Raw genomic sequence first — 21,883 nt, 5'->3', positions numbered from 1 at the left:
GATTTATAAACGGGTGGAGACAATATGGGACAAGTGGGGCATTTGTTACTATGTAAATGCGTGTTCTTAACGTTTCATAGGGTAAACTTGACGATGAGGATTTCAGTGAGCACCTCGTGTAGTCGACTATTGGGTGGAACTCCTCTATCCAATCACTGCATAAGGCTTGTCCGATTACGGAGTATAGAACGCCTAAAAATGGTCGGGTGGCTGGGTTATCTCTCTCTCTTTCATTGATTTACATTATTACCATGGTCAAAAAAAGTAGGCACATGGATGATATAGAGAAAACAAGACCAAGTATACTCATGTTATCCTTCTAGAGCCCCAAAGCAAACGTATAAAGCTCGCACGGAGATACAGTATCAAAAGAAAAATCGATAACCACAACCGCAAAGTACGCCGTGAAGCAAGAAAGAATCCCAAAGCAGCCAACAGTAAGCTCCCCCATGAACCCACGATCTCGCCCGATGCCAAGTACTGATTGTAGTGTATAGAACCCAAGAAGGATCCCGGCATTCCCAACTCTTTCCCATTCAAGGAGGAACTTTTGAATCAGATTGAACTTGAAAGACAACAGGTATGTGTGTGTGTGTTTATGTGGATATAGGAAACATGGATTGACCTAGTACTACTACTACTATAGAAAGAGGAGGAACGATTGAGAAACAAGGCTGCCAATCAAGCCGAGAAACGAAAGCGAAAGAAAGCAGCAGCAAAGGAAGCAGCAAAAGCAGCAGCAGGAGGAGGAGAAAGCAATAATTAGAACAGCAACATTTATATATACGATTTGTCTTTTTTGTAAATACAGCATGAAAACGACGAGAACAATGCAAAAAGATGATGATGAATGATGTTGGGGGAATATAAGAATGTCTCTATCGCTTTTGTTGGTGTTCATCAGGATTCCAATAAATGGTAATTTCGCCATCACCCAATGTCCTAGTATCCAAAGTGGATTGGTGTTGCAAAGAGGAGGAGGATGGACGAGATAAATCTTCGACACTAATTGAATGGCGATCATGGAAAGGATCTTCATGATCATTATTATTGTCAGGGGCGGGTGGTGCAAGTGATTGTTGTTGTTGCTCTGCTGGATTTAGCATGGTGATGGGGCGAGGTTGAGGTGTAGGTGGTTTGTGTACACGACGAGCAGGAGCCGTATTGGAACGAGAAAGATTAGCTTCACGTGTAAGCACCGTACGCACTGAACTACTACGGCTAAGACCATCTGCGGAAGGGATTTGGATTTGATTGACACGCATGATTTGGGGTCGTGCACGGGAAACAGCAATGGCATAGCCTGTTTTGGATGGGGTGGTTGGGTTATCTGCAGTCGATGCCATTGAACTACGGGTATCAGCTGATTCACCATCACTGTCATAATCAGTGACATTTAAGAATTGTGAAGCACGATTGCTATCTCGAGCCGTCGTCGTCGTGGTATTGTTATTATTGCTGCTGCCAGGTGGGATATAGGTCACTGGAATGACACCCGAAGTCACTTGGCGTGTATTGCCAACCTATTAAAACATGTGTTAAAGACCTCCCATGCATATAAAAATGTCGAACTTACATTGGATGTCTTTTCACTTGTGCTACTGTAACCAACACCCAAATTGGATGATGCAAATGGTAATAGATTCTTTGACTTGTGCTTGTAACGTCGAATCAGCAAACATCCGACGGCTGTAAATATCACGAGACCTCCAAGTAAACCACCCACAATACCACCAATCAAGGCACCCTTATTATTATTTCCTTTAGAATCGGTTGGCTGCTCATTTTCTTCTTCAGCGGATGAAGCATCATTGGTTGGTGTGGAGGATGAAGCACTTGAGGTATTAGATGATGAAGGTGGTAAACCAAGCACTGAACGATCTACGCAGGTAGATGCAGGGCACACGCCACATTCTTTCATAGTGCCGAGTGTGCAAACTTGATTCGCACTGCAACCTGGATCACATTTTGGTTTGCATGATGATGGGGTGCAGTCTATATCATATGTATCGGCATTTAGCGTATGTGTGTGTGTCGATTTGATAATTGTTGTTGTGTGTGGGTGCTCTCACTCACTGGATTGTGCCATAACATGATTTGAAAAGACGAGACAATAGACCACAACTAGTAGTATCAAGAGTTGTGTCTTGTGATGCATTATATATATTGAATACAAAAAGGAATGGAATGGGTGGGGGTTAACAAAGAAAGAAAGAAGAAAGAAAAAAAGATGAAGCAAACAAGTTTTTTTGTTGTGCGGGATGTTCTAGACAAGCTTAAAGTTACACAAGCATGGTTGTTGGCAATGAAGGTGACAATTAAGCTTCCCAAAACGAGCGACGAGCACCTGCTGTGTGACATGCTTTTTCAGTGCACAGGGCCCATTTCCAGCGCTTCTTGCTGTTGTTGCCAACGCGACCTTTTTTGTCGTCGATGTATATGACAAAGTTCGGCTATATAGATAACGGTAGTGATTGCCAATAAGATAGCCGCTGCCACCGTGATCCAAATAGCTGGGCCTATGGCTGATGCAAGTTGCACGGATCGGCCCGGAATATGCTCTTCGGCTTCTCCCAATGCTTTGCCCACTGCCTTGTATCCAGCTACTTCCACTGCAATCGATGCCAATGCAAATGCAAGTGCTGTTTGAATGATAATAGAAAGCAAACAGGGTCGTCCAAGTCGATCGGATCGCCTACAAGCTCGCAATAGACATCCCACCAAGGCAAAAAAGCAAAAACATGCTGAAGGGATCAAGACACCGGCTTGTGCAACAGAGAGGAAACGATGCAAATCTTCTGGTATAGCATCTTCCAAAGTACCCAAGAGCCCACTTGCATCTATACATGTGTATATTTTAGATATCATGATGCGTGTACATTGTTGTTGCTACGTGGTTACCAAGGAGAACGTTATTGGTTACATACCATAACGATATCCCAAGCTTGGATCAGTACATAGCGTGGGTCGTTGTCCTGACGTAAAGCTTTGACAGATCACAAAGGATGCAAAGGTGATGGTATCCGGGATACCAAAAATGTTGTGTCGTATACGATCAAATAACGAATTGGTCACCACAGCATCTACCCGCACAAAATACACGTTCCGTAGTCCAGGGAGGTTGCCACATAATGCAATTACTTGTAGAATCAATGCTGCTAGTACACAAAGACTTGTTATTATATTAAGTGGTGCCATATATATATAATAGTAGAAAAAACAGTGATTGAATGAGAGAGGAAAGGGGAGAAAGAGAAAATGCAAAAGGGAGAGAGTAATGCTATATAAACAACATGCATGAAGCTAATGCAATCCCATCAAACGGGCAAAGAGAAAAAAAGAGAGAGGCGCACACACATGCATGACAATCAAGACGAGAACCAAATCGAATCCACACAGGGGTACATACATGGCGAATTCGATCATGATGCAGCTGCAGTAAAAATGCATCATTCAATGATAAAAAATAGCAATTACGGTGATGTCACTGATTTGCGAACGAGTAGAATCCTCCTTTTACCAACAGGTGTCTTTTTGTTGGATGCTGCTGGAGCTGCTGCAGATGCAGTTGTTTTTGCATGTTTATCGTTGAATGGGTGATGCTTTTTCTTTTCTGCTTCTTTCTTGCTGTCATTGTCGGCAGGTGTGTTGTTGTGTCGTAGCCAATCAAAAAGGTGCGTAACCTGCCGATGCATCACTTGGCCGATGGTGGTCCGTTTTTGATGAGATGATGATGATTTAGTAGCATTGTTGTTGTTACGTGGTCGGGTGGTGGTGGTATGTTTTGTTGTTGTTGTTGATGAATGAATGCGTGATGATTCCAAACCAAGTCGTTTGATAGGGATGTTGCGCTCTGTAAGAAAAAGTTCGTGAGTTTTGGGTGTGTGTGTGAAATGACATCGGCAAAATCGATCCGCTTACCTTCAATCCATTTACTCAGCACCGCACGATCCAATTGTTTCAAACCTCCACTAGCAACGACTTGATCCAAATTATCGACCAAAAAAGTCTCAATGGATTGCTTGGCACTCAAAAGAATGGATTTGATTTGAGGACATTGTTGCACGGCATGACGACTCAAAAGATCACGAACAATACCCTGATAAATGGCAGGTGCGTGGTACACACTCATATCGGGTTGCAACAGCCATCCAAACAAGTATCTTACAAATTCAAATGAATACTTGATGCCATCAATGCATGATAGCAACGTCGGGTATTGAGAGCAATAGAACGCAAATTGAGTAGCCACCATGTGAATGGCGTGATCTCTAGCAAGGTTGAGTGTGATGGCAAGGGCTGGGTATTCGTCGTCGTCGTCGTTGTTCACATGATCGGAAGCAGTAAAACATGCATGCAGTGTTTCGACAGCATTGAAGCGAGTGATGCGTGAAATCACTTGGCTGCTGAGATTGGGGTATAATGCAAGCACTTCAATCAAACGTGGGCTCACCCAATACGTCGCCAAGGCACGATCCGGTTCACTTGTCAGTATGTCTACAGCTCGACTGTGGATGTTGTTCATTATCACATCGTGGTGGCGTCGTGCTCGTATCTCGCTGTAAGGAATGATTTGAATCACGGCATCACGGCATCCTGAGCAATAGCACGTCCAGTGGTGTGTCAGTTGACTCACGTCTTCCACAATCCTCTCTTTCAAGTGCTCCATCCCAAGGTAGTCTGCTGCCGAATACGCTTCAAGTAATTGGTGCATTGTCTCCAAAGTTGTTGTTGCTGCTGCGCCTTCCTTTTGCAATAATACAAGATCCTGAGAAGAATACATAAAGCGTAATGCAATATCAAGTCCCGTGGCTGAAAACACGCCCAAAGGTAAAAAGACAATGCTCGTATCCGATTCATAAAACTCGCTTTCAAACATGGCTGCAAAATAAGGCGAATGCTCTGAAAGAATGTGTTTATGACAGGCCCAACGTGAAGGTTGTTCGGCTGAAGGGTCCGGTGTACTACTAGTAGTAGTAGCAGTGTTGTCTTCGGTATCGCTATTATTGTTGCTGTTGACCGATATGCATTGTTGACGAGATCCTGGATGGCCCATAGCCAACATGACGTTGGGTGGAGCAAGCTTATCTGATAAAGTAGTAATCATGAGAAAGAGGTGGGAACGGAAAGTAAAATAAAAAACCAGGCGATCTTTTGTATTTTATGGGGAAAGGAAAGGTGGCATGACAGATTCGAGATGGCGCGGATGCTGAATTTTGTATTGCACACGTGATGCTTCGCAATAGAATGACTCAAAAACTAGTAGCAGGCAATAAGCAATAGCATCCAAAAGAATGGGTTTCATGTTACAAGTATAGAGGGAGAGTTGAGGTAAATACATAGTAGGGGATACAACACAACAAGCAATAATAATGATGATTGTCTAATTTTTAATCTGCTGGGAGGGCGGGGGGAAGAGATCTCCACCATCATCATCATATCACCACCATCAGTTACGCGTACTTTCTCTTGAGTAGTACCACCAAATGACACCAGCCACCGCAGCAGCAGATCCAAGAGCAAGTATCACACCCACAAGTCCATCATCCCCAGAATTGGAGCGTTTTGCCTTTCTTCTTCTTCTTCGCATCTTTTTACCACCACGTGCGGTAGGTTGTTGTTGTTGTTGCTTTGCTTGTTGTTGTTGATCCTCCTTTTTAGCATCCCAGTCAACCGCCTTGACACCATCAGGGACTTGCAACTTGCCAGTATTGTCAAGCTTGACAGCACGACCAAACCATCGTCCAGCTTCCCATAAATCTTGCTCCACACCCATACCATTGGCATACATGATACCGATATTGTATGATGCTTGTGCGTGACCAAGAATAGATGCTTCCTTCCAATAACGAAGTGCCTTTAAAGGATCATTGGCGACATGGGTGACCGATTGCACTGCTTCACCTTCGGGTGATGATCCATAAAGATAAATAAGACCCGTTTGGAAAGCAGCACTGCAGAAGAAATGCTCGTTGCCATAATGGGGACCATGGTTACGTAAAAGCGACTTTGGAATCTCGGCATCCTCTTCCAATACTGTAAAGTCAATGTCGATACGTTGGGCAGTGATGTTCATGGCACGGTTAAAGTAAATCAAGGCTTGCTCATAATTCTTTTCCACTTCAGCTTCGGGTGATCCTGCACCATAGGTGCTGCCAACAATATAGCATGCAAGGGGATCAGGACCGTTGCTAATGCTTGTACCCGCCGATTCAACAACAGCATCCGCTGCACGCTTGTACCAACTAAAGGCTGTCTTTGGATCCTTGGGAAGATCTTTTTGATCCAACTGTTTTGTGTTACATTAGTCCCTATTATTGCATAAGGAGAGCCCCCCCCCATTTCATTATACTCTACCTCACAAATACCAGCCACCTTGATCATGGAAGGCGTGTGACCACGTTCAGCAGCACTTTGATAATAACGCAAAGCATTCTATATAGTATACTACAATGAATACTTCTCATTGTGACCTACATACACCTCCCTTTTTTTCCTTACCTTGAAATCAAGCATGCGAGTTTCGAACCATTCACCAAGATGATAAGCACTTGTGATATCAATATCCAATTCTGATTTCCAACCATTTGAAACGGGTACAGCCCATTCGACGCCTTCACGCTCCTTTTCCAAGTGAATGGTAAGAATACGATACTTGGGTGCAGGTTGTTGTTGTTGCTGTTGTTGCTGAATGTTACTGCTGACCATGACGGGAGAATCGACTTGAGAAGAAGTGCCTGCATCATCACCATTGACAGAAGAAGTGGATGATTGAATGGATGCTGAACCAAGAGCAGCCGCTTGTTGATAGATATCCGCCATGTCAGCCGAAAGGGTTGCAGGATCATTTGTATTGGCAGATTCTGCAAGCGCCGGCGCTGGGAGAATCATGGACGAGTTTGGTGAATGATTAGGCGAGGACATGAGAGCATACGAAGACGCTATCGACAAGGAAGGAGACGTGGTCATGGATGATAAAGGCGACATGGATGTCCTTTCAAGTTGCCACAACGACTCAAAATGGTTGATAGGCGAAAACAACTTGCCCTAAACACACTCTCATTAGACCCCATGCAAAGCTTGGCATTGGCAAAAGACATTTTACCTTGAGCACGGGCTCCTGTCCCTTCAAGCCTGCACACACATGTTGATGCTCGAATCGCACCTCCAAGTCCTTGGTCTTGCAAGTCTCGGGAACAAGGAAGGAAATGGTCACCTGGTCGTCACTTTGGCTCCAAATGTAGGTATTGGCTTGAAGCTGATCCTTCGAATCGGCCATGGGTGTATGCGTGTGTGTGTGTATATGCCAAAGGAAAAAAGTATAGAGCTAAAATGAATGTGCACAGCACTGCATCCATAACAAATAATTTCCCAACTCCGTACGTGTTAGTGCATATAGACTCACTCACTCGCGCATTGTTCCCCACACACCTACAAACACCCTTGAGATCTTATGACCCTGGTATGGGTGTACACCTCCATTTGACATTTGCATTTTCTACTACTGAAATATGATTGCTATGGAAATAAATGACACCATTTCATTGTACACTGATTGCCTTACAAAAGAAATGAAAACAATAATAATGGCTGAAATCTATGCAGTAATACATCTATGGGTAATGCTATCTAATACTATGAGTCATCGGGTGGGGATCCTACTTTTTGTTAGCTGGTGGTGGTAGAGGAAGAGCAGGCTTGGATATCCATGCAACAATGATCTTGGTCACTGACTGAAATAAAGACGAAGGCGTTGTCAAGCAATTGGAACCTTGGCGCTCGTACAACCCTCCCGAACCATATTGCATCCATCTCACTCGTCCAGACAACTTACTTCCAATGACTTCCATATCAATAATGACCCTGCAAGGTACTTTAGCCCAAGAGTGACGTTAGGACCCAGATCCCACACCAATGCTATATGGTGATTCGACATGCGTGCCATTTGTGCGAGTGCCTTATGACCGAGATCGAGCGTTAGTTTCACATTGGTGTCCTCCATCGCAGCAAAAAGAAAAAGTGGTCTTGTTGTTAAAGGTACACAACCAAGCCGCCCAGCTGATCAACAATGCCATCCACACTCCCATTTATGGAAGTCGCCATGGCAACCCGGTTGACAGGATACATTTATGCACATGGTTGCCAGCGACTATGAATGTTGTGCCCATGAATCTAATCCCATACATCTCTTCTCTTCCATCATACCACCGTTTAATTGCTGACACCTTCAAAGTCCAAGTTGATGCGAATACAATCATGGGGGATGATCCTCTTTGTTTGCGCTCTATGTGATGTTCTTTAACGTTACTTTGTTATCCTTCCACTTCCATTGAGTCATTATGATACTTTGCCCTTTTGACAAGATAAAACGAATGATGATGCATGATACACAAACATTTCCAAACATGCTACAAGTAATGCCCTAAGAAGCATGTATAATCCCAAATCCTCACCATCCATCGCTGCAGCTCATCAAGGAGTAGTGATCATGCTTCAAGTTTATTGTCTGCTTGGAAGGAAAAACGAATGATCTATGATAATGCTAAAAGACGTACGTAGCTGTAATAAAGACGAAAAAAGCCGCCATGCAATGGATCCTTGCGCTAGTGACACCCATACCCATATTCCATTACAACGCGTACTTTCAAGTCGTCATGGCAACTTCCAATGATTTCCGTAGCAATAATGACCCTTCAAGATACTCTAGCCCAAGAGTGATTCACGGCCAAAGATCCACTATAAAGCGCCATGCGTGCCATTTGTGCGAGTGCCTCATGACTGAGATCGACGAGAATCAGTTTCACATTGGGTGTCCTGCATTGCGGAAAAGGAGAGGGAGCGAGAAGAGTGGGACTAAAAAAGGTACGCGATCAAGCTGACATAATCAACAATGCTGTCACCCACATTGCCCAGTTGCGCCACCCCCAGCACCATAACAACAACAACCCAAGACTTGTTATCAATCGAGTACCATGTTTGGATGCATAAAGGATCATGATCCATTTTTGGTTTATACCAATTTCACCTGAAATCAAATGGAGGATGTGTGTCATTGTTATCATTGGTGAGGAGGAGGAGGAGCAATGCTCACAATTATGCAGCCGAGTGACACTCACAAGACAGCAACCCGGGGATAAAATGGATGGCAATGGAACAAATATGGACGTTTAGATAAAGAGGTAAATCGGCATGTGAAGCGTCGGCAGAATTGCTTTTATGCTGACATGTATCCACATTCAATGATTTTGGTTCACATGAAAGTCAAAATAATTCCCATGGTATTTGTTATGAAGATCACAGGTTGCATTTTGACAGCTATGTTCTCACACTTGCTTTTTATGAGCATACGATGAATGATTTTAACCTGTCAACATGAATAAAACCACCCAAAGAGATAGCATAGGCATGGGGGGATAATGTGGGGAATGCAAAAAGTAGGAAACAAAGAACCGGCAGAAACAAACGACGCCGTTGTGTGTGTGGCGGATGACGAATCGGGGGATGATTCATTATCATTTGTTCGCCAACATGTGAATTAACGCTGTGTAAGCAAGAAATAGAAAGCGGAAGCTTTTGTTTTACTTTTTTTCTTCTCTCTCTCTTTATCTCCTTTCCCCCCTACTCTTCTTTCGCTCTCTGTGTCTCTCGTCATGTCGAGTACTGAAGCTACCCCTGATAAATACGAAGCCGTCCGTAAGGACATTATCAAAGTCTTTCCCGATGAAGATTATGACGATGGTTCATTTGCCCCTGTGTGGTAAGCTTTCCCCACACACACATATATACACACACCAACAAATATACTGATCCCCGATTGTAGCCTTCGTTTAGCCTGGCACGCTAGTGGTACTTATGATCGTCATAAGAAGAATGGTGGCAGTGATGGTGCTACGATGCGTTTCAAGCCCGAAGCTGAAGATGAAGCCAACAATGGTCTCGAAGTTGCTCGTGCTCGTCTTGAACCTGTAAAGCAAAAGCACCCATGGATCCCTTATGCTGATTTGTGGACGTAAGTACTTTTTTTTGCGGAAAAGGACGGAGATGGTGATGATTTGATCCGAGAAAAAGAGAGAGAGAGACTCATATGGTAATCTCTTTTATAGCCTCGCTGGTTGTGTCGCTGTTGAACATATGGGTGGTCCTCACATTGATTGGATCCCTGGTCGTCGTGATAAGCATTCTGAAAAGGATTGTCCTCCTGTTGGTCGCTTGCCTGATGGTGCCTTGGGCAAGAGCCACGTGTTGGATGTGTTTGTCGAGCGTTTGGGCTTCACTGTTCAAGAAACCGTTGCCCTTATCGGTGCCCATACCGTGGGTCGTTGCCACAGCAACCGATCTGGTTTCGAAGGTCCATGGACTACCACTCCTACTCGTTTCTCCAACCAATTCTTTAAGCAATTGTTGTATGAGAAGTGGGTTGAAAAGAAGTGGGATGGTCCCAGACAATTCGTTGATGAGGATGATGACCAAATGATGTTGCCCACTGATATGGCCTTGTTGGAAGAACCCTTCAGACCCTACGTTGAGCTCTATGCCAAGGACAAGGAGAAATTCTTTGAAGACTTTGCCAAGGCATTCTTAAAGTTGATCGAATTGGGTGTCGAACGCAGAGGAAAGTTGTAAATAGCCTCATTCTCTCCCCCTCTCCTCTCTCTCTGTGCCGTGCCTTTTCTTTTTTCTCTCTTTTTGTCCTTTATATCCTACAGCTAGAGCAACTCTTTATTTTACATTTGATCCCATAAAACGCGGTATTATTCCTGCAAATCACAACAAATCACCAACTCAGGTCATGTGAATGTTACATACAACCTGCCAAGTCAGGCTTCTTGGCTCGTCAACTTTATATAGAGATCATGCGGAATTGATACAAGCTGCTACTCCTTCCTTCTCCTGCCCACTTTTTTACTTATGGATAATAGAACGGGTGAAAGCACGCGAGTCTTTGCTGGCCATATCAAACAATACTTTGCTTCACTACCACTCTTCACGGTCGTCGTCTTGATCCTCTCATGGACGATAACATTGCTCGATGTGCCAGGTCGCCTCAATTCGTCCTCGGTCATTGTCAGCCACTACCTCAATCTAAGCGCGAACAAGGTGCTTTCCCATTGGCAAGGTAAAGGATATCAATAGTGACGATTGACATGGATTGACACTCTCTATGGCAGCGCATCGATTGGTGTTTTATCCATTTGCTTCGCTTGGGGTCACCTACTCGTTGACGAATACGCTTCTCGTTCTTCCCTATCTCGCCAGCATGGAACGCAAACACGGCACTGTACGCCTCGCATGGGCATTGTTGATCTTGATGACGTTTGCAACATCCGTGGCCTATGTGATATTGATTGGTGTCTACAGCATGGTGTCATCGGATATGAGCAAGTATTATACATTCGCCGGCCTTTCAGCCTGGACGGTTGGATTAGCTGTGTGGTCTGCTATCGAGGAACAAGCTGAAGGACAAAGCAATGATAGGATGTAAGTAAAAAGTGGATCAAGGAATGGCATCATACTTATACATGGCATGGCAGGCTTTTTGGTGTGATTCGGATTCCAGGTCATATTATGCCGCATTTGATTATTGCATTCTATTTCTTCCTTATGCCAGATCTCTCATTGATCATTCATCTCATCACTGCTGGTATCGCCTATGGCTGTAAGTGTGGATCATTGGGATATTTGTAAAGGATGAACGTCACTCATCATGATGTATATCCAAGATGCCAAAAACAAGTTACCACCACGACTCGTCCCTTCAGAAGATACCTACCGGAATTATGAGCAGAATCCATGGCTTGGGCGTGCTGTCAATCATGGCCGCTTTATTAGTGTGGATAATACCTCGGCTTACCTTCCCATTGCAAACAGCAGCAGCCAACATCTCAACACTGATACCAATACCACCTCCACCGCCCCATCATCCAGCTACACTCCATTTTCAGGCCAAGGACAACGACTTGGTGACGCTTGAAAACCATCATTTCTCAATTGCATTCGATATAGTGGATTACATGTGATATACCAAAGATGAACAAATAAAGGCAGGGTTATAAATATTGGATGCATATACATGTATAGCGCTCTACGTTGATTGTAAATAGGATGGTGCATAGGAGAGCAAAGACATTTACATCATCCCTCTATAGAGTCGAAGCTATGGTGGATGTAACAATCATTTCATTGATGTTCTTCATAGCAAATCATTTATGCAAAGTCATGATCATCATTGTATGAATAATAGCTAAAGCAAAGGATTCTAATAAAGGAGACTTGTAGACATCATCAATTGCTAGAAGAATATGAAGAAGTGTCAATGGTTGTGCTTCCTAGCTGTCACTCTTAATCACCGATCTACTTGGATTTTCCCACACACTTATGATGCATTGGCAGATCAGAGGATCACATAGGTCAATGGTTAGCAACTTGAATTTTCTGTATGTATTGATCCACAACATCATCTCGGGTTCTCAAAACTGGGTTTGGCCCATCCCATTCCTGGATTCTTATTGTACAATAGGGCATCTAGATCGTCTTTTATTGTTACACAAGAATGACACATATTCCTACATGTTGGCAAGATCGTCCAAGCTCTTTCCCTCGACACGATGGATGAGCCATTCGGATTGGGGCTTGGCACCCATGGCTTCATAAAACTTGCGAGAAGGCTCGTTCCAGTCAAGCACCACCCATTCGTAGCGACCACAATCCCGTTCCTTGGCAATGACAGCGAGTTGGACCAATAGCTTCTTACCAATACCGAGACCACGGTATTCAGGGCGGACAAAGAGATCTTCCAGGTACATGCCAGGCTTACCCACCCAAGTGCTAAAGTTGTGGAAAAACAAGGCAAAACCAGCAGCCTTGCGTTCTTGATCGGGAGAGGCTTGATGATAGGCAATGATCACTTCGGCATAGCGACGCTCACCAAACAAGTTTTGTTGAAGGAGTTCCTCAGTGGCAGTGACAGCTTCGGGTGCCTTTTCGTACAGAGCGAGATCCTTAATGAATTGCAAAATCAAAGGGACATCAGCAGGCGTGGCAGGCTCAATGGAGATCGTCATGTCGAAGGTGAAAAGTGTGGGGAAAGAAAAAAGAGGAAAGGGGAAAGAAAGCGGCGGTCCGAGATTGTTCCGCTCCCATACCTCTTTGCTTCTCTCTCGCTCTCTCTTTTCGGCATCGCAAAATCCTCCGCTACCCACCCATGACTCACAGTTTGTCAACCCTCATTCAACAAACGTACGACAATGCCTTGAAGAACGGCGACTTGTTGTTTTTCGAAGCTGAACACGCGGTCAAAGACAGCAATGGCATCAAGGTAACTTGGATAGCAACACGCGATGGTGGAACGCTCATGGGATTCACGTGTTGATTGTGTCTACCACCCCTAGTTTGAAATCACCTATGCACCCACGCTTGCTCAAAAACCACACCATGAAAGCGCTGGCACGGATGATAACAAGAAAAAGGCCAAGATCAATCCCTTCTTACCACCCCATCCTGCTCTCACGGTCAAGGATTTGGAGGAACACACCGTTGTTTTGAACAAGTATTGCGTTGTACCACATCATGCATTGATCGTCACCAAAGGTAAATAATATAGGCAACAATGGTTGGCGTTGACGAAGGACTCACATATCATTTGGAAAAAGAGTACAAGAGCCAAACCCAACCCTTGTTTCCAGAGGATCTTGCCGCAACATGGAAATGCATGACTACAGCTTATGGATATACACCTGCCATGGCATTTTATAACTGTGGCCCTTATTCTGGTGCAAGGTAAAAATCAATAGGCGGAGTGGTGATGCAATCAAAGCTCACATTTGCATGAATTAGCCAACCCCACAAGCATATCCAAATCCTCCCATTGCTCAAGGAACAACCACAGCCACCTATCAAGGCACTCTACAACCAAATCCAGGAACGTAAGGCGGGTCAAATCTATGTCCTCGACAAGCTCCCATTCGTACATGTGATGACGCCATTGGATCGCAGCTTTATTGATTCGTGCTCTGATAACCCTGAGCCATTGGGTGATTACCTTGGCCAAATGTTTTTCGGTTTGCTCGATGCCATGTTCCAACAAATGCGCAAGCACGCTGAACCCAGCCGAGAAACATCCTACAATTTTATCATGACAAACGACTTTATGATGATGGTACCAAGATCCAGTGAAATTGCCAATATGAATGGCTTGCAAGTGTCCATCAATTCCCTTGGCTTTGCAGGCATGCTCCTTGTACGCACCCAAGAGGAACTCAATACTATGCAACAATATCCCGACCTTTTGGAGTTGTTGGCCCAAGTCGGTTTCCGGTGGAACCCTGATGCAGAGCCTGATGTGGAACAATAGATAGACCTACTTTATTGGAAATAATAGGGCATTTGGACATTGGAAGGTTATGGCTTGATTGAATGATGGATGGGGTGAAACTAAGGTGTGACAGCCTCCATAATGCAGGGTAGAACGCCTGCATTGTATAGAAATTTCTTGGCGTATGGTAATAATGCAAGATAACAACGTTTTACATGTATACGGTGCATACATCCAACTTTGAAAATTCTTGACTTTGAGCAATACCATCTAAAGGTATTCACCGAAACGAGACAAGTCCATTTTTCACCTTACGTACCATCTGCAATTGTTCAAACAACGGCCATCCGTGGCTATAGTACATGTTGTAATAATGGCGTGTGCCGATTACTGGAGAACCCTATGTAAATGAAGCACGTATCCAAGGATGCCATTTTCGCTTATACAAGTGTTCTCCAATACGTTGTGCGTCTTTCACTTTCCCATCCTTGTTTTCGTGAATATAGGTTGTTGGTGATCTACTAGGTGCATGCAATGGTGTTATCGATAAAAGTAAGACTTGCATATACATAAGCACCCCGTTTTGCCCACACCATGCACATCTATACGCCTATCGTCATGCAATATGCGTGTGGGGATGATCGTGACGATGTTGATAAATAGTCTCCTGAGAACTATCCATTGCGTATATATGCGCCATCCTTTAGGTAGTCCACCTTTCTCTCAGTCCTTATCTCACACTCAAATGCTTCAAGGTCGCTGTTTGTCATCCGCAATATTGTTATGCTTTGCTATCCTTATGACCACATCGGTTGTCCCACATGCTGCAGCTGCCGCACTTAAGGTGGTCGAATCGAAAGATAAAGCGATTGCCATGTGCAACAACGAGCCGCCACAGTACAGGGATCTTTCTTCCGCAGTCTACCGTGATGGACCAAAAGGCAACGACATTTTCTACAAGTGCAAAGATAATACGGAAAAGCGATCCACCTTCAATAGGTCCAAGGAATGTGATCCAAAATCCTTTGGACAGCCGAAAGCACCAATAGCCCACCACGTATACAAGTGTAATGAAGATGGTCGTTTGGTTCTCGAGCAATGCGCCCTAGTCCCTTCAATGACTGCTTTTGCACCCTCCTGTACCCGAATACCAGGATACAACTAAGTAAATAAAAAACCTTGCTGCTTGACTCTTCCTGAAAAAATAAGAATGCTAAGGAGTCGGTAGTGGATTAGAACGTCTCATAACCTGATTGATGCATAAATGTTATTACCTATGCCATGTCGGTATATTTTACCAGGTTTCTGTACCCATGAGCAAGTTGAGTCGGGAGGTATCACTCACAGAGATTTAGTTAGCCATTTGTCCCAGCAAAGGACGATACATAAAAGTCACGTGAAGCATGCTGTGCTATGCTGGATCAGTGATTCATTGGATCGCTGCACAAAGTCAAGGACCATTACATATGAAAAATGGGATGTGCATATATCTACTCCATCATAGGATCAATGTCAATGATAAGCTATAGCGTCAAAGAAAAAGGTGTATTGGCTGTGTTGAACCACGCGGTTAGCGTGCAAGTCAGGTACCGCACCTCAATGGGTGGAAGATGGTTTATTTCCTTTTTGCGATTGGTTGTGTGACATTCAAGCAACTTTAGCACCATATGCTGCTAAAGCAATATGTACTCTTCATCCTCCTCCCCCCCCTTTCTTTTCTTTTCACCCTTCAGGACAAACTCACTCAACTCAACTCAACTCAACTACGCTCCCTTCCTACCTCCTTTCAACGTTTCTCTATCCTCATCTCTGTTATACGACAGTCCTTTCATTAACCTTTTAAACTATATACAACATGGCTCATGTAAGCGACTTGTCATCTCTCTTATGAAGCCCCAGATGCTCATCATGTCGCGTAATCTAGAGACTTGGCGGTCGCAGAAAGAATGTCAAGAAGGGTTTCCAGTTCACCTTGATGGTTGTTGGTATGCCCCATTCATGGCTCCCTTTTTCCCTTCCTTCACTCTCTCTAATATCACATGGGATTGATTAGGTGCTTCTGGCACTGGACGTACCACCTTTGTCAACACTCTTTGTGGATCTAATGTCCTCGCTAAAAAGATCTGCGACAACCCTGAAGAAGCTCATAATGAACCAGGCATCACCATTAAGCCCATGTCTGTTGGTAAGTATTTACCTGCTGCCGATCGACCAGGCACATTTTCAATATGCAAACATTGGATCTAACCCTTTTTTCTTTCTCTCAATAGAATTGGATGAAGATGGTGTACGGTAAGCCATTCAACATGAGTACAGCATGCGATGATGGATGAACCTCACACACACACAACACCTATCTAGGATCTCGTTGACCATTGTTGATACGCCTGGTTTTGGTGACAATATCGATAATGAACGATGGTTGGTATTGTATGGAAAGATTTTTATGTGCGCTGGGTGATACTGATATGTAGCTTATAGCTTCCAGGAGATTGTTGGCTATTTGGAAAGACAATACGACGATATCCTCGCTGAAGAAAGCCGTATCAAACGTAACCCAAGATTCCGCGACAATCGAGTACATGCCTTGCTTTATTTCATTTCACCTACCGGTCATGCGTAAGTCCTTTTTAACATGAATCCAATACGCCCTGCTGATTGTATAATATAGTCTTCGCGAGATTGATATCGAATTGATGCGTCGCCTAAGTCCTCGAGTCAACGTGATCCCTGTGGTCGGTCGTGCAGATTCCTTGACACCCCAGGAGTTGCATGATTTCAAGCGAAGAGTAAGAAGTGCAGCATGATCGAGAACAGCAACATTTAAGCTAACGATCCCTTTGTAAAATAGATCATGGAAGACGTTGAGCATTACAACATTCCCATTTACAACTTTCCATATGATGTCGAGGAAGATGATGAAGATACCATTGAGGAAAACAGCGAGCTCCGAGTAAGTTTGCTAGTAAAGAGAGAGAGAGAGAGAGGCACATCCACCATGCAATGCATATCCTCATCATCGTTCTATGATCTAGGCATTGCTACCCTTTTCAATCATTGGCAGTGATGAGGAGATTGTTGTCAATGGCCGTACAGTACGTGGTCGTCAATATCCATGGGGTGCTGTGGAAGGTATGGAGCATGCCTTTGTAGTCAACATTTATGCTCAGTTGTTTTCGTAATTGTAGTGGACAATCCCCAGCATTCGGATTTTGCTCGTTTGCGATCAGCCTTGTTAAGGTAATAAGCGCTACATGTCCTCCCTCCCAATGTCATCATCGTTCATTGACCCTTTTTCTTTGTAGTTCTCATCTTCAAGATCTCAAGGAAATCACCCATGACTTTTTGTATGAAAACTACCGTACCGAGAAGCTGAGTCGTACCGTGGATGGTGGTGAACAAGAGTAAGAAAACAACAATAGGATATCGGAAAATGCAAAAGCTAAAATGTCATTGGATGTATAGGGATGCTTCACTCAATGCTGATGATATGGCTAGTCAAAGCGTACGTTTGAAGGAGGAGCAGCTCCGAAAGGAAGAAGAAAAGGTAAATCTGATATCCGTTTTCCGGTACCCACGCAAGAAATAGGAGGCTAATCATGATCACACAGCTTCGGGAGATTGAGCTCAAGGTCCAACGTGAAATTCAAGAAAAGCGTGCCGAGCTTTTGAGCAAGGAAGAAGCACTTCGTAGTCTTGAAGCGAGATTGGCTCAGGCGCAGATTTCCGAAGAGTAAAATGTGATACATACACATACACACGGTCTCTCTTTTTTATCCTCTCTCTCTCTTCATCAAATTGTTCATTCGTCTTTTTGTTAATCGCGCACTTAATATATCCATTGTCTTTTTCTCTCTTTCTTTCTATAACCATTCATTGTGTGAGGTTGTCATTCATTCATTTAGGCGACCGGGGTTCATTGAGTCGTTTATTTCTATTTCCGTACATGTGAGATAAGTGACCCGGTGCATAAAAGGCCTAATCGTTATGCCGATCTATCAAGAGCATCTTTATTGTGACATTAGATAATAAAGTTTAATCCCGCTACAACGCGTGGGCAAAAACACATCAACACTTGCCAATGGTTTTAAGTGATGGTTACTCAAACCATCGACCATCTTTGGGAAATGATGCAAGAGTAAACTGCGGGACCAATCAAAAGGTACCGAGACAACGGGCCGCTTATAAATATGGGGGTTGGGTTGGGTCACAGTGTCATTCACATAACCTTCCTTCCTTCTCTTCCCTGCTTTTTCTTACATAATGCTCGAAACTGGTCCCGTAAAAAACACACCCGAAGGCAACACCTTCCAATATCAATCCAAACTCTCCAAGCTACCTATTCCAGACCTCCAAGGCACTATTGATCGCTATTTATCAGCTCTGAAACCTTTGCAGGTAAGATAGATAGATCTCATTGATAAAGGATAAACGTGGCTCATTCTCATTCTCTTTCTTTTTTGTTGGCAGTCTGAAGAAGAACATGAAAAAAGTCGAGCTGCTGCAGAATCATTTTTGAATCACGAAGGCCCTTCTCTTCAAGAAGAGCTCAAGGAGTATGCTGCTGACAAGCAATCCTACATTGAAGAGTTTTGGCAAGTGTTTATTGTTTCTCGCTGATACATATGAATGAGATGATGATACTAATGCTTCCTTTCTTTTTAGGTATGACTCGTATCTCCAGACAACGGATCCCGTGGTGCTCAATCTCAATCCCTTCTTTTTGTTGGAGGACGATCCCACGCCACAACGCAATGACCAAGTCGTGCGTGCAGCCTCTCTCATTTACTCGACATTGACCTTTATTGATGCGTTGAGGAAGCGAACATTGGAGCCTGATGTCTTTCGTGGTACGCCACTATGCATGTCACAGTTTACGCGGCTGTTTGCTACGTCTCGTGTGCCCACCGACAATGGATGCTACATTGCACCTTCCGAAGACTCTCGACACATTGTGGTGCTAGCCCACTCTCAGTTTTATCATTTTGAAGTGTTTGATGAAAATGGCGACTTTGCATTGACAGAGAAGGAGATTGCACAAAACCTTCGAGCTATCAAGAACGATGCAAGAAAGGTGCCCGTTACAGAAATTGCAAAGAATGCCATTGGTGTCTTGACAACCGAGAATCGTCGCAACTGGGCTCGTTTGAGAAAGGATTTACAAAATGATCCAGTGAATCGGGATGCGCTTCAAGTCGTGGATACAGCTTTATTCATTGTGTGCCTGGACCATGTGTCGCCATCCAACGTGGAGGAGTTGAGCACCAACATGCTATGTGGCACCTACAAGTTGGATCAAGGATTACAAGTGGGCACTTGTACCAATCGTTGGTACGACAAGCTACAGGTAAGAAAACAACAACAACATTGCCATGCATGCATGTGGAATACCCACGTTAACGAACTTTTTGGTAGATCATTGTATGCCAAAACGGAAGCGCTGGTATCAACTTTGAGCACACAGGTAATCATCATTCATTCCGGCCCTTGCATGGCCCATTGCATCTTGTGTCACCTACTTAATCCTCTTTTTCAGGCGTTGATGGTCACACGGTCTTACGTTATGTCTCCGACATTTACACGGACACCATCCTACGATTCGCCAAGACTATCAACAGCCAAACCAAGTCCATCTTCCATTCTCAAAATACCCAAGATGCTTCATCCCCAGGCCGTCGTGGAAGTGCCTCGTCAGGTTCATCGGCCTTTGATAGCAACCCACGTCGTATCGAATGGAACATGACTCGTGATTTGACTTTGGGCGTACGCTTTGCTGAAACAAGACTCTCTGATTTGATCCTCCAAAATGAAGTCAAAGTCCTCGAATTCACAAAGTATGGCAAATACTTTATCACTGACATGAAAATGAGTCCCGATGCTTTTGTTCAGGTAATTGAATGGCCAATACGTTTATTCGATAGATGCTCATCCCTTCTTTGTGGGTTATTAGATGGCCTATCAAGCAGCTTATTATGGTCTCTATGGCAAATCCGATTGTACCTATGAACCTGGTAAGTCATTACACTTTCTTGGTTCGTTTTTCCCACGACCCACTGACCACCCTTTTTTTCTTTGCAGTGATGACGAAAACGTTTTTGCACGGACGCACGGAATCCATCCGCAGTGTAACAGAGACCTCCAAACAGTTCCTTGACACGTTTTACTCGCCCACAGCCTCATCGCATGAAAAGTTGGAAGCATTACGCAAGGCTTTGAAAAGACATACGGCTCTCACGCGTGAATGTGCCAAGGGTCTTGGTCATGATCGTCATCTCTATGCACTTGAATGCTTGTGGGAGCGTACGCACAAAGGTGAAAAGAAGCCTCTTATCTTTACGGACAGCGGCTGGAAAACGATGAACCATACGGTGATCAGCACATCCAATTGTGGTAATCCTGCATTGCGACTCTTTGGTTTTGGCCCTGTTGTATCGGATGGCTTTGGTATTGGATACATTATCAAGGAAGACGGCATTGCTGTAAGTAGTAAAACATCTATTTTCTTTATCATCATCATCAACTCACATGTTGGCTATTTTAGTTTGTTGCATCCTCCAAGCATCGTCAAACCGAACGCTTCCTTTCTACATTGGAAAACGTCTTGCTTGAAATCCAATCCATGTTACTCAAAGAAAAGTATCCCAGTGGTCTATCGCAACGACAACGATTGCTTGCCATGGAGGAAGCCCACGAAATCGCTAATGGCTATAGCTACTTTGATAATGGTGACGAGTTTTCCGATTCCTCATCCCAAAGCAGTACTACTCGCAAGATTGGCAAGCGTTTGGTCCTCACACCTTGATTTCCCCCCTTTCATTATTTAAGCATCATCATATCTATGTATTACTATAAAAGGATTCCCATCTTACAATGTATCTATGAATGACGAGAATTGGTTTTTCAATGGTGTTGCTATCGCTGTGTAAAAGGTGGCATGAGATGCTGCATACCTCTTTGTGCTGTAGATGCTAGTAGCCCAATTGCAAAAGTATGAGCCATCCAACGCATCGGAACGACTTATCATGTGACTCTTACGAAGATCATAGCAACGGCTCGTGGTGCTTAATGCAAGGCATGTGGCGTCATGACATGATGATAAGAGCCCTCTTGGTACCTGTTTTGTACGCATGATATTCACGTGTGATGATGTTGCATGCTTGGAATGCGAACTTGCGCATGTTATTTATCTGCATCACGTAGCACACTCGATCAAAGAGCATCCTGCTGCTTTATGTACAATGTCAACAACTTCCGATATCGCATGCCAAGAAGCGAGAATAGAAGCACGAGGAGTAGAGCTATTATTATAGTAGACACAAGGATCATTTTCAAAACACCTTGTGGAAAAGAAGGTTACCATATAATGACTCTTGTATACCTTGAAGTATTGGGAACAAGCATATAGAGATCGCCAAATGTGGCTATGCTCATATAAGAATACCATGCACACTTATCGTCGTTGTGGTGGTAGTGGCGCAGGAAGTTGTATATTGGATCCACCAAAAGATGCAACATGTGCCACGTGTTGCAATGTGAATTAAACAACAACCAATCATCCTTCAAATTTTTAAC

The 21,883-nt window shown here is 43.9% G+C and overlaps 11 protein-coding genes across 11 annotated transcripts; 5 read left to right on the top strand and 6 right to left on the bottom strand.

The window, feature by feature from the left end:
• Nucleotides 1-878: 878 nt before the first annotated feature.
• On the bottom strand, nt 879-1,921 carry O0I10_008521 (uncharacterized protein; the record flags this gene model as incomplete). Its single annotated transcript, XM_058488524.1, has 2 exons — nt 879-1,523; nt 1,577-1,921. The coding sequence occupies 2 exons, from the start codon at nt 1,919-1,921 to the stop codon at nt 879-881; spliced, it is 990 nt and encodes a 329-aa protein (XP_058340770.1).
• A 446-nt stretch (nt 1,922-2,367) lies between these two features.
• On the bottom strand, nt 2,368-3,198 carry O0I10_008520 (uncharacterized protein; the record flags this gene model as incomplete). Its single annotated transcript, XM_058488523.1, has 2 exons — nt 2,368-2,840; nt 2,928-3,198. 2 exons carry the CDS (start codon nt 3,196-3,198, stop codon nt 2,368-2,370), a joined length of 744 nt encoding a protein of 247 aa, XP_058340769.1.
• A 275-nt stretch (nt 3,199-3,473) lies between these two features.
• O0I10_008519 (uncharacterized protein) lies at nt 3,474-5,107 on the bottom strand (the record flags this gene model as incomplete). Its single annotated transcript, XM_058488522.1, has 2 exons — nt 3,474-3,853; nt 3,922-5,107. 2 exons carry the CDS (start codon nt 5,105-5,107, stop codon nt 3,474-3,476), a joined length of 1,566 nt encoding a protein of 521 aa, XP_058340768.1.
• Nucleotides 5,108-5,449: 342 nt separating this feature from the next.
• Nucleotides 5,450-7,279, bottom strand: O0I10_008518 (uncharacterized protein; the record flags this gene model as incomplete). The annotated part of the gene is made up of 4 exons (XM_058488521.1): nt 5,450-6,289; nt 6,358-6,435; nt 6,502-7,047; nt 7,106-7,279. 4 exons carry the CDS (start codon nt 7,277-7,279, stop codon nt 5,450-5,452), a joined length of 1,638 nt encoding a protein of 545 aa, XP_058340767.1.
• Nucleotides 7,280-7,658: 379 nt separating this feature from the next.
• O0I10_008517 (uncharacterized protein) lies at nt 7,659-8,002 on the bottom strand (the record flags this gene model as incomplete). Its single annotated transcript, XM_058488520.1, has 2 exons — nt 7,659-7,733; nt 7,835-8,002. 2 exons carry the CDS (start codon nt 8,000-8,002, stop codon nt 7,659-7,661), a joined length of 243 nt encoding a protein of 80 aa, XP_058340766.1.
• Nucleotides 8,003-9,650: 1,648 nt separating this feature from the next.
• On the top strand, nt 9,651-10,623 carry O0I10_008516 (uncharacterized protein; the record flags this gene model as incomplete). Its single annotated transcript, XM_058488519.1, has 3 exons — nt 9,651-9,757; nt 9,821-10,009; nt 10,104-10,623. 3 exons carry the CDS (start codon nt 9,651-9,653, stop codon nt 10,621-10,623), a joined length of 816 nt encoding a protein of 271 aa, XP_058340765.1.
• A 285-nt stretch (nt 10,624-10,908) lies between these two features.
• O0I10_008515 (uncharacterized protein) lies at nt 10,909-11,971 on the top strand (the record flags this gene model as incomplete). The annotated part of the gene is made up of 4 exons (XM_058488518.1): nt 10,909-11,116; nt 11,169-11,478; nt 11,532-11,656; nt 11,721-11,971. 4 exons carry the CDS (start codon nt 10,909-10,911, stop codon nt 11,969-11,971), a joined length of 894 nt encoding a protein of 297 aa, XP_058340764.1.
• A 592-nt stretch (nt 11,972-12,563) lies between these two features.
• Nucleotides 12,564-13,061, bottom strand: O0I10_008514 (uncharacterized protein; the record flags this gene model as incomplete). The annotated part of the gene is made up of 1 exon (XM_058488517.1): nt 12,564-13,061. The coding sequence occupies one exon, from the start codon at nt 13,059-13,061 to the stop codon at nt 12,564-12,566; it is 498 nt and encodes a 165-aa protein (XP_058340763.1).
• A 140-nt stretch (nt 13,062-13,201) lies between these two features.
• On the top strand, nt 13,202-14,350 carry O0I10_008513 (uncharacterized protein; the record flags this gene model as incomplete). The annotated part of the gene is made up of 4 exons (XM_058488516.1): nt 13,202-13,315; nt 13,389-13,587; nt 13,650-13,776; nt 13,834-14,350. The coding sequence occupies 4 exons, from the start codon at nt 13,202-13,204 to the stop codon at nt 14,348-14,350; spliced, it is 957 nt and encodes a 318-aa protein (XP_058340762.1).
• A 1,816-nt stretch (nt 14,351-16,166) lies between these two features.
• On the top strand, nt 16,167-18,048 carry O0I10_008512 (uncharacterized protein; the record flags this gene model as incomplete). The annotated part of the gene is made up of 13 exons (XM_058488515.1): nt 16,167-16,175; nt 16,236-16,296; nt 16,365-16,496; nt 16,582-16,603; nt 16,673-16,732; nt 16,793-16,930; nt 16,983-17,100; nt 17,163-17,264; nt 17,347-17,443; nt 17,500-17,551; nt 17,617-17,715; nt 17,777-17,858; nt 17,923-18,048. The coding sequence occupies 13 exons, from the start codon at nt 16,167-16,169 to the stop codon at nt 18,046-18,048; spliced, it is 1,098 nt and encodes a 365-aa protein (XP_058340761.1).
• Nucleotides 18,049-18,574: 526 nt separating this feature from the next.
• On the top strand, nt 18,575-21,113 carry O0I10_008511 (uncharacterized protein; the record flags this gene model as incomplete). Its single annotated transcript, XM_058488514.1, has 8 exons — nt 18,575-18,709; nt 18,782-18,906; nt 18,977-19,658; nt 19,727-19,775; nt 19,848-20,200; nt 20,262-20,322; nt 20,390-20,790; nt 20,853-21,113. The coding sequence occupies 8 exons, from the start codon at nt 18,575-18,577 to the stop codon at nt 21,111-21,113; spliced, it is 2,067 nt and encodes a 688-aa protein (XP_058340760.1).
• Between the last annotated feature and the right edge of the window lie 770 nt (nt 21,114-21,883).

The sequence above is a fragment of the Lichtheimia ornata genome (assembly GCF_029851405.1).
Source record: "Lichtheimia ornata isolate CBS 291.66 chromosome Unknown scaffold00045, whole genome shotgun sequence".
Classification (NCBI taxonomy): domain Eukaryota; kingdom Fungi; phylum Mucoromycota; class Mucoromycetes; order Mucorales; family Lichtheimiaceae; genus Lichtheimia; species Lichtheimia ornata.
The sequence above is the reverse complement of the archived record's forward strand: the minus strand, read 5'-3'. Positions and strand labels throughout refer to the sequence as shown.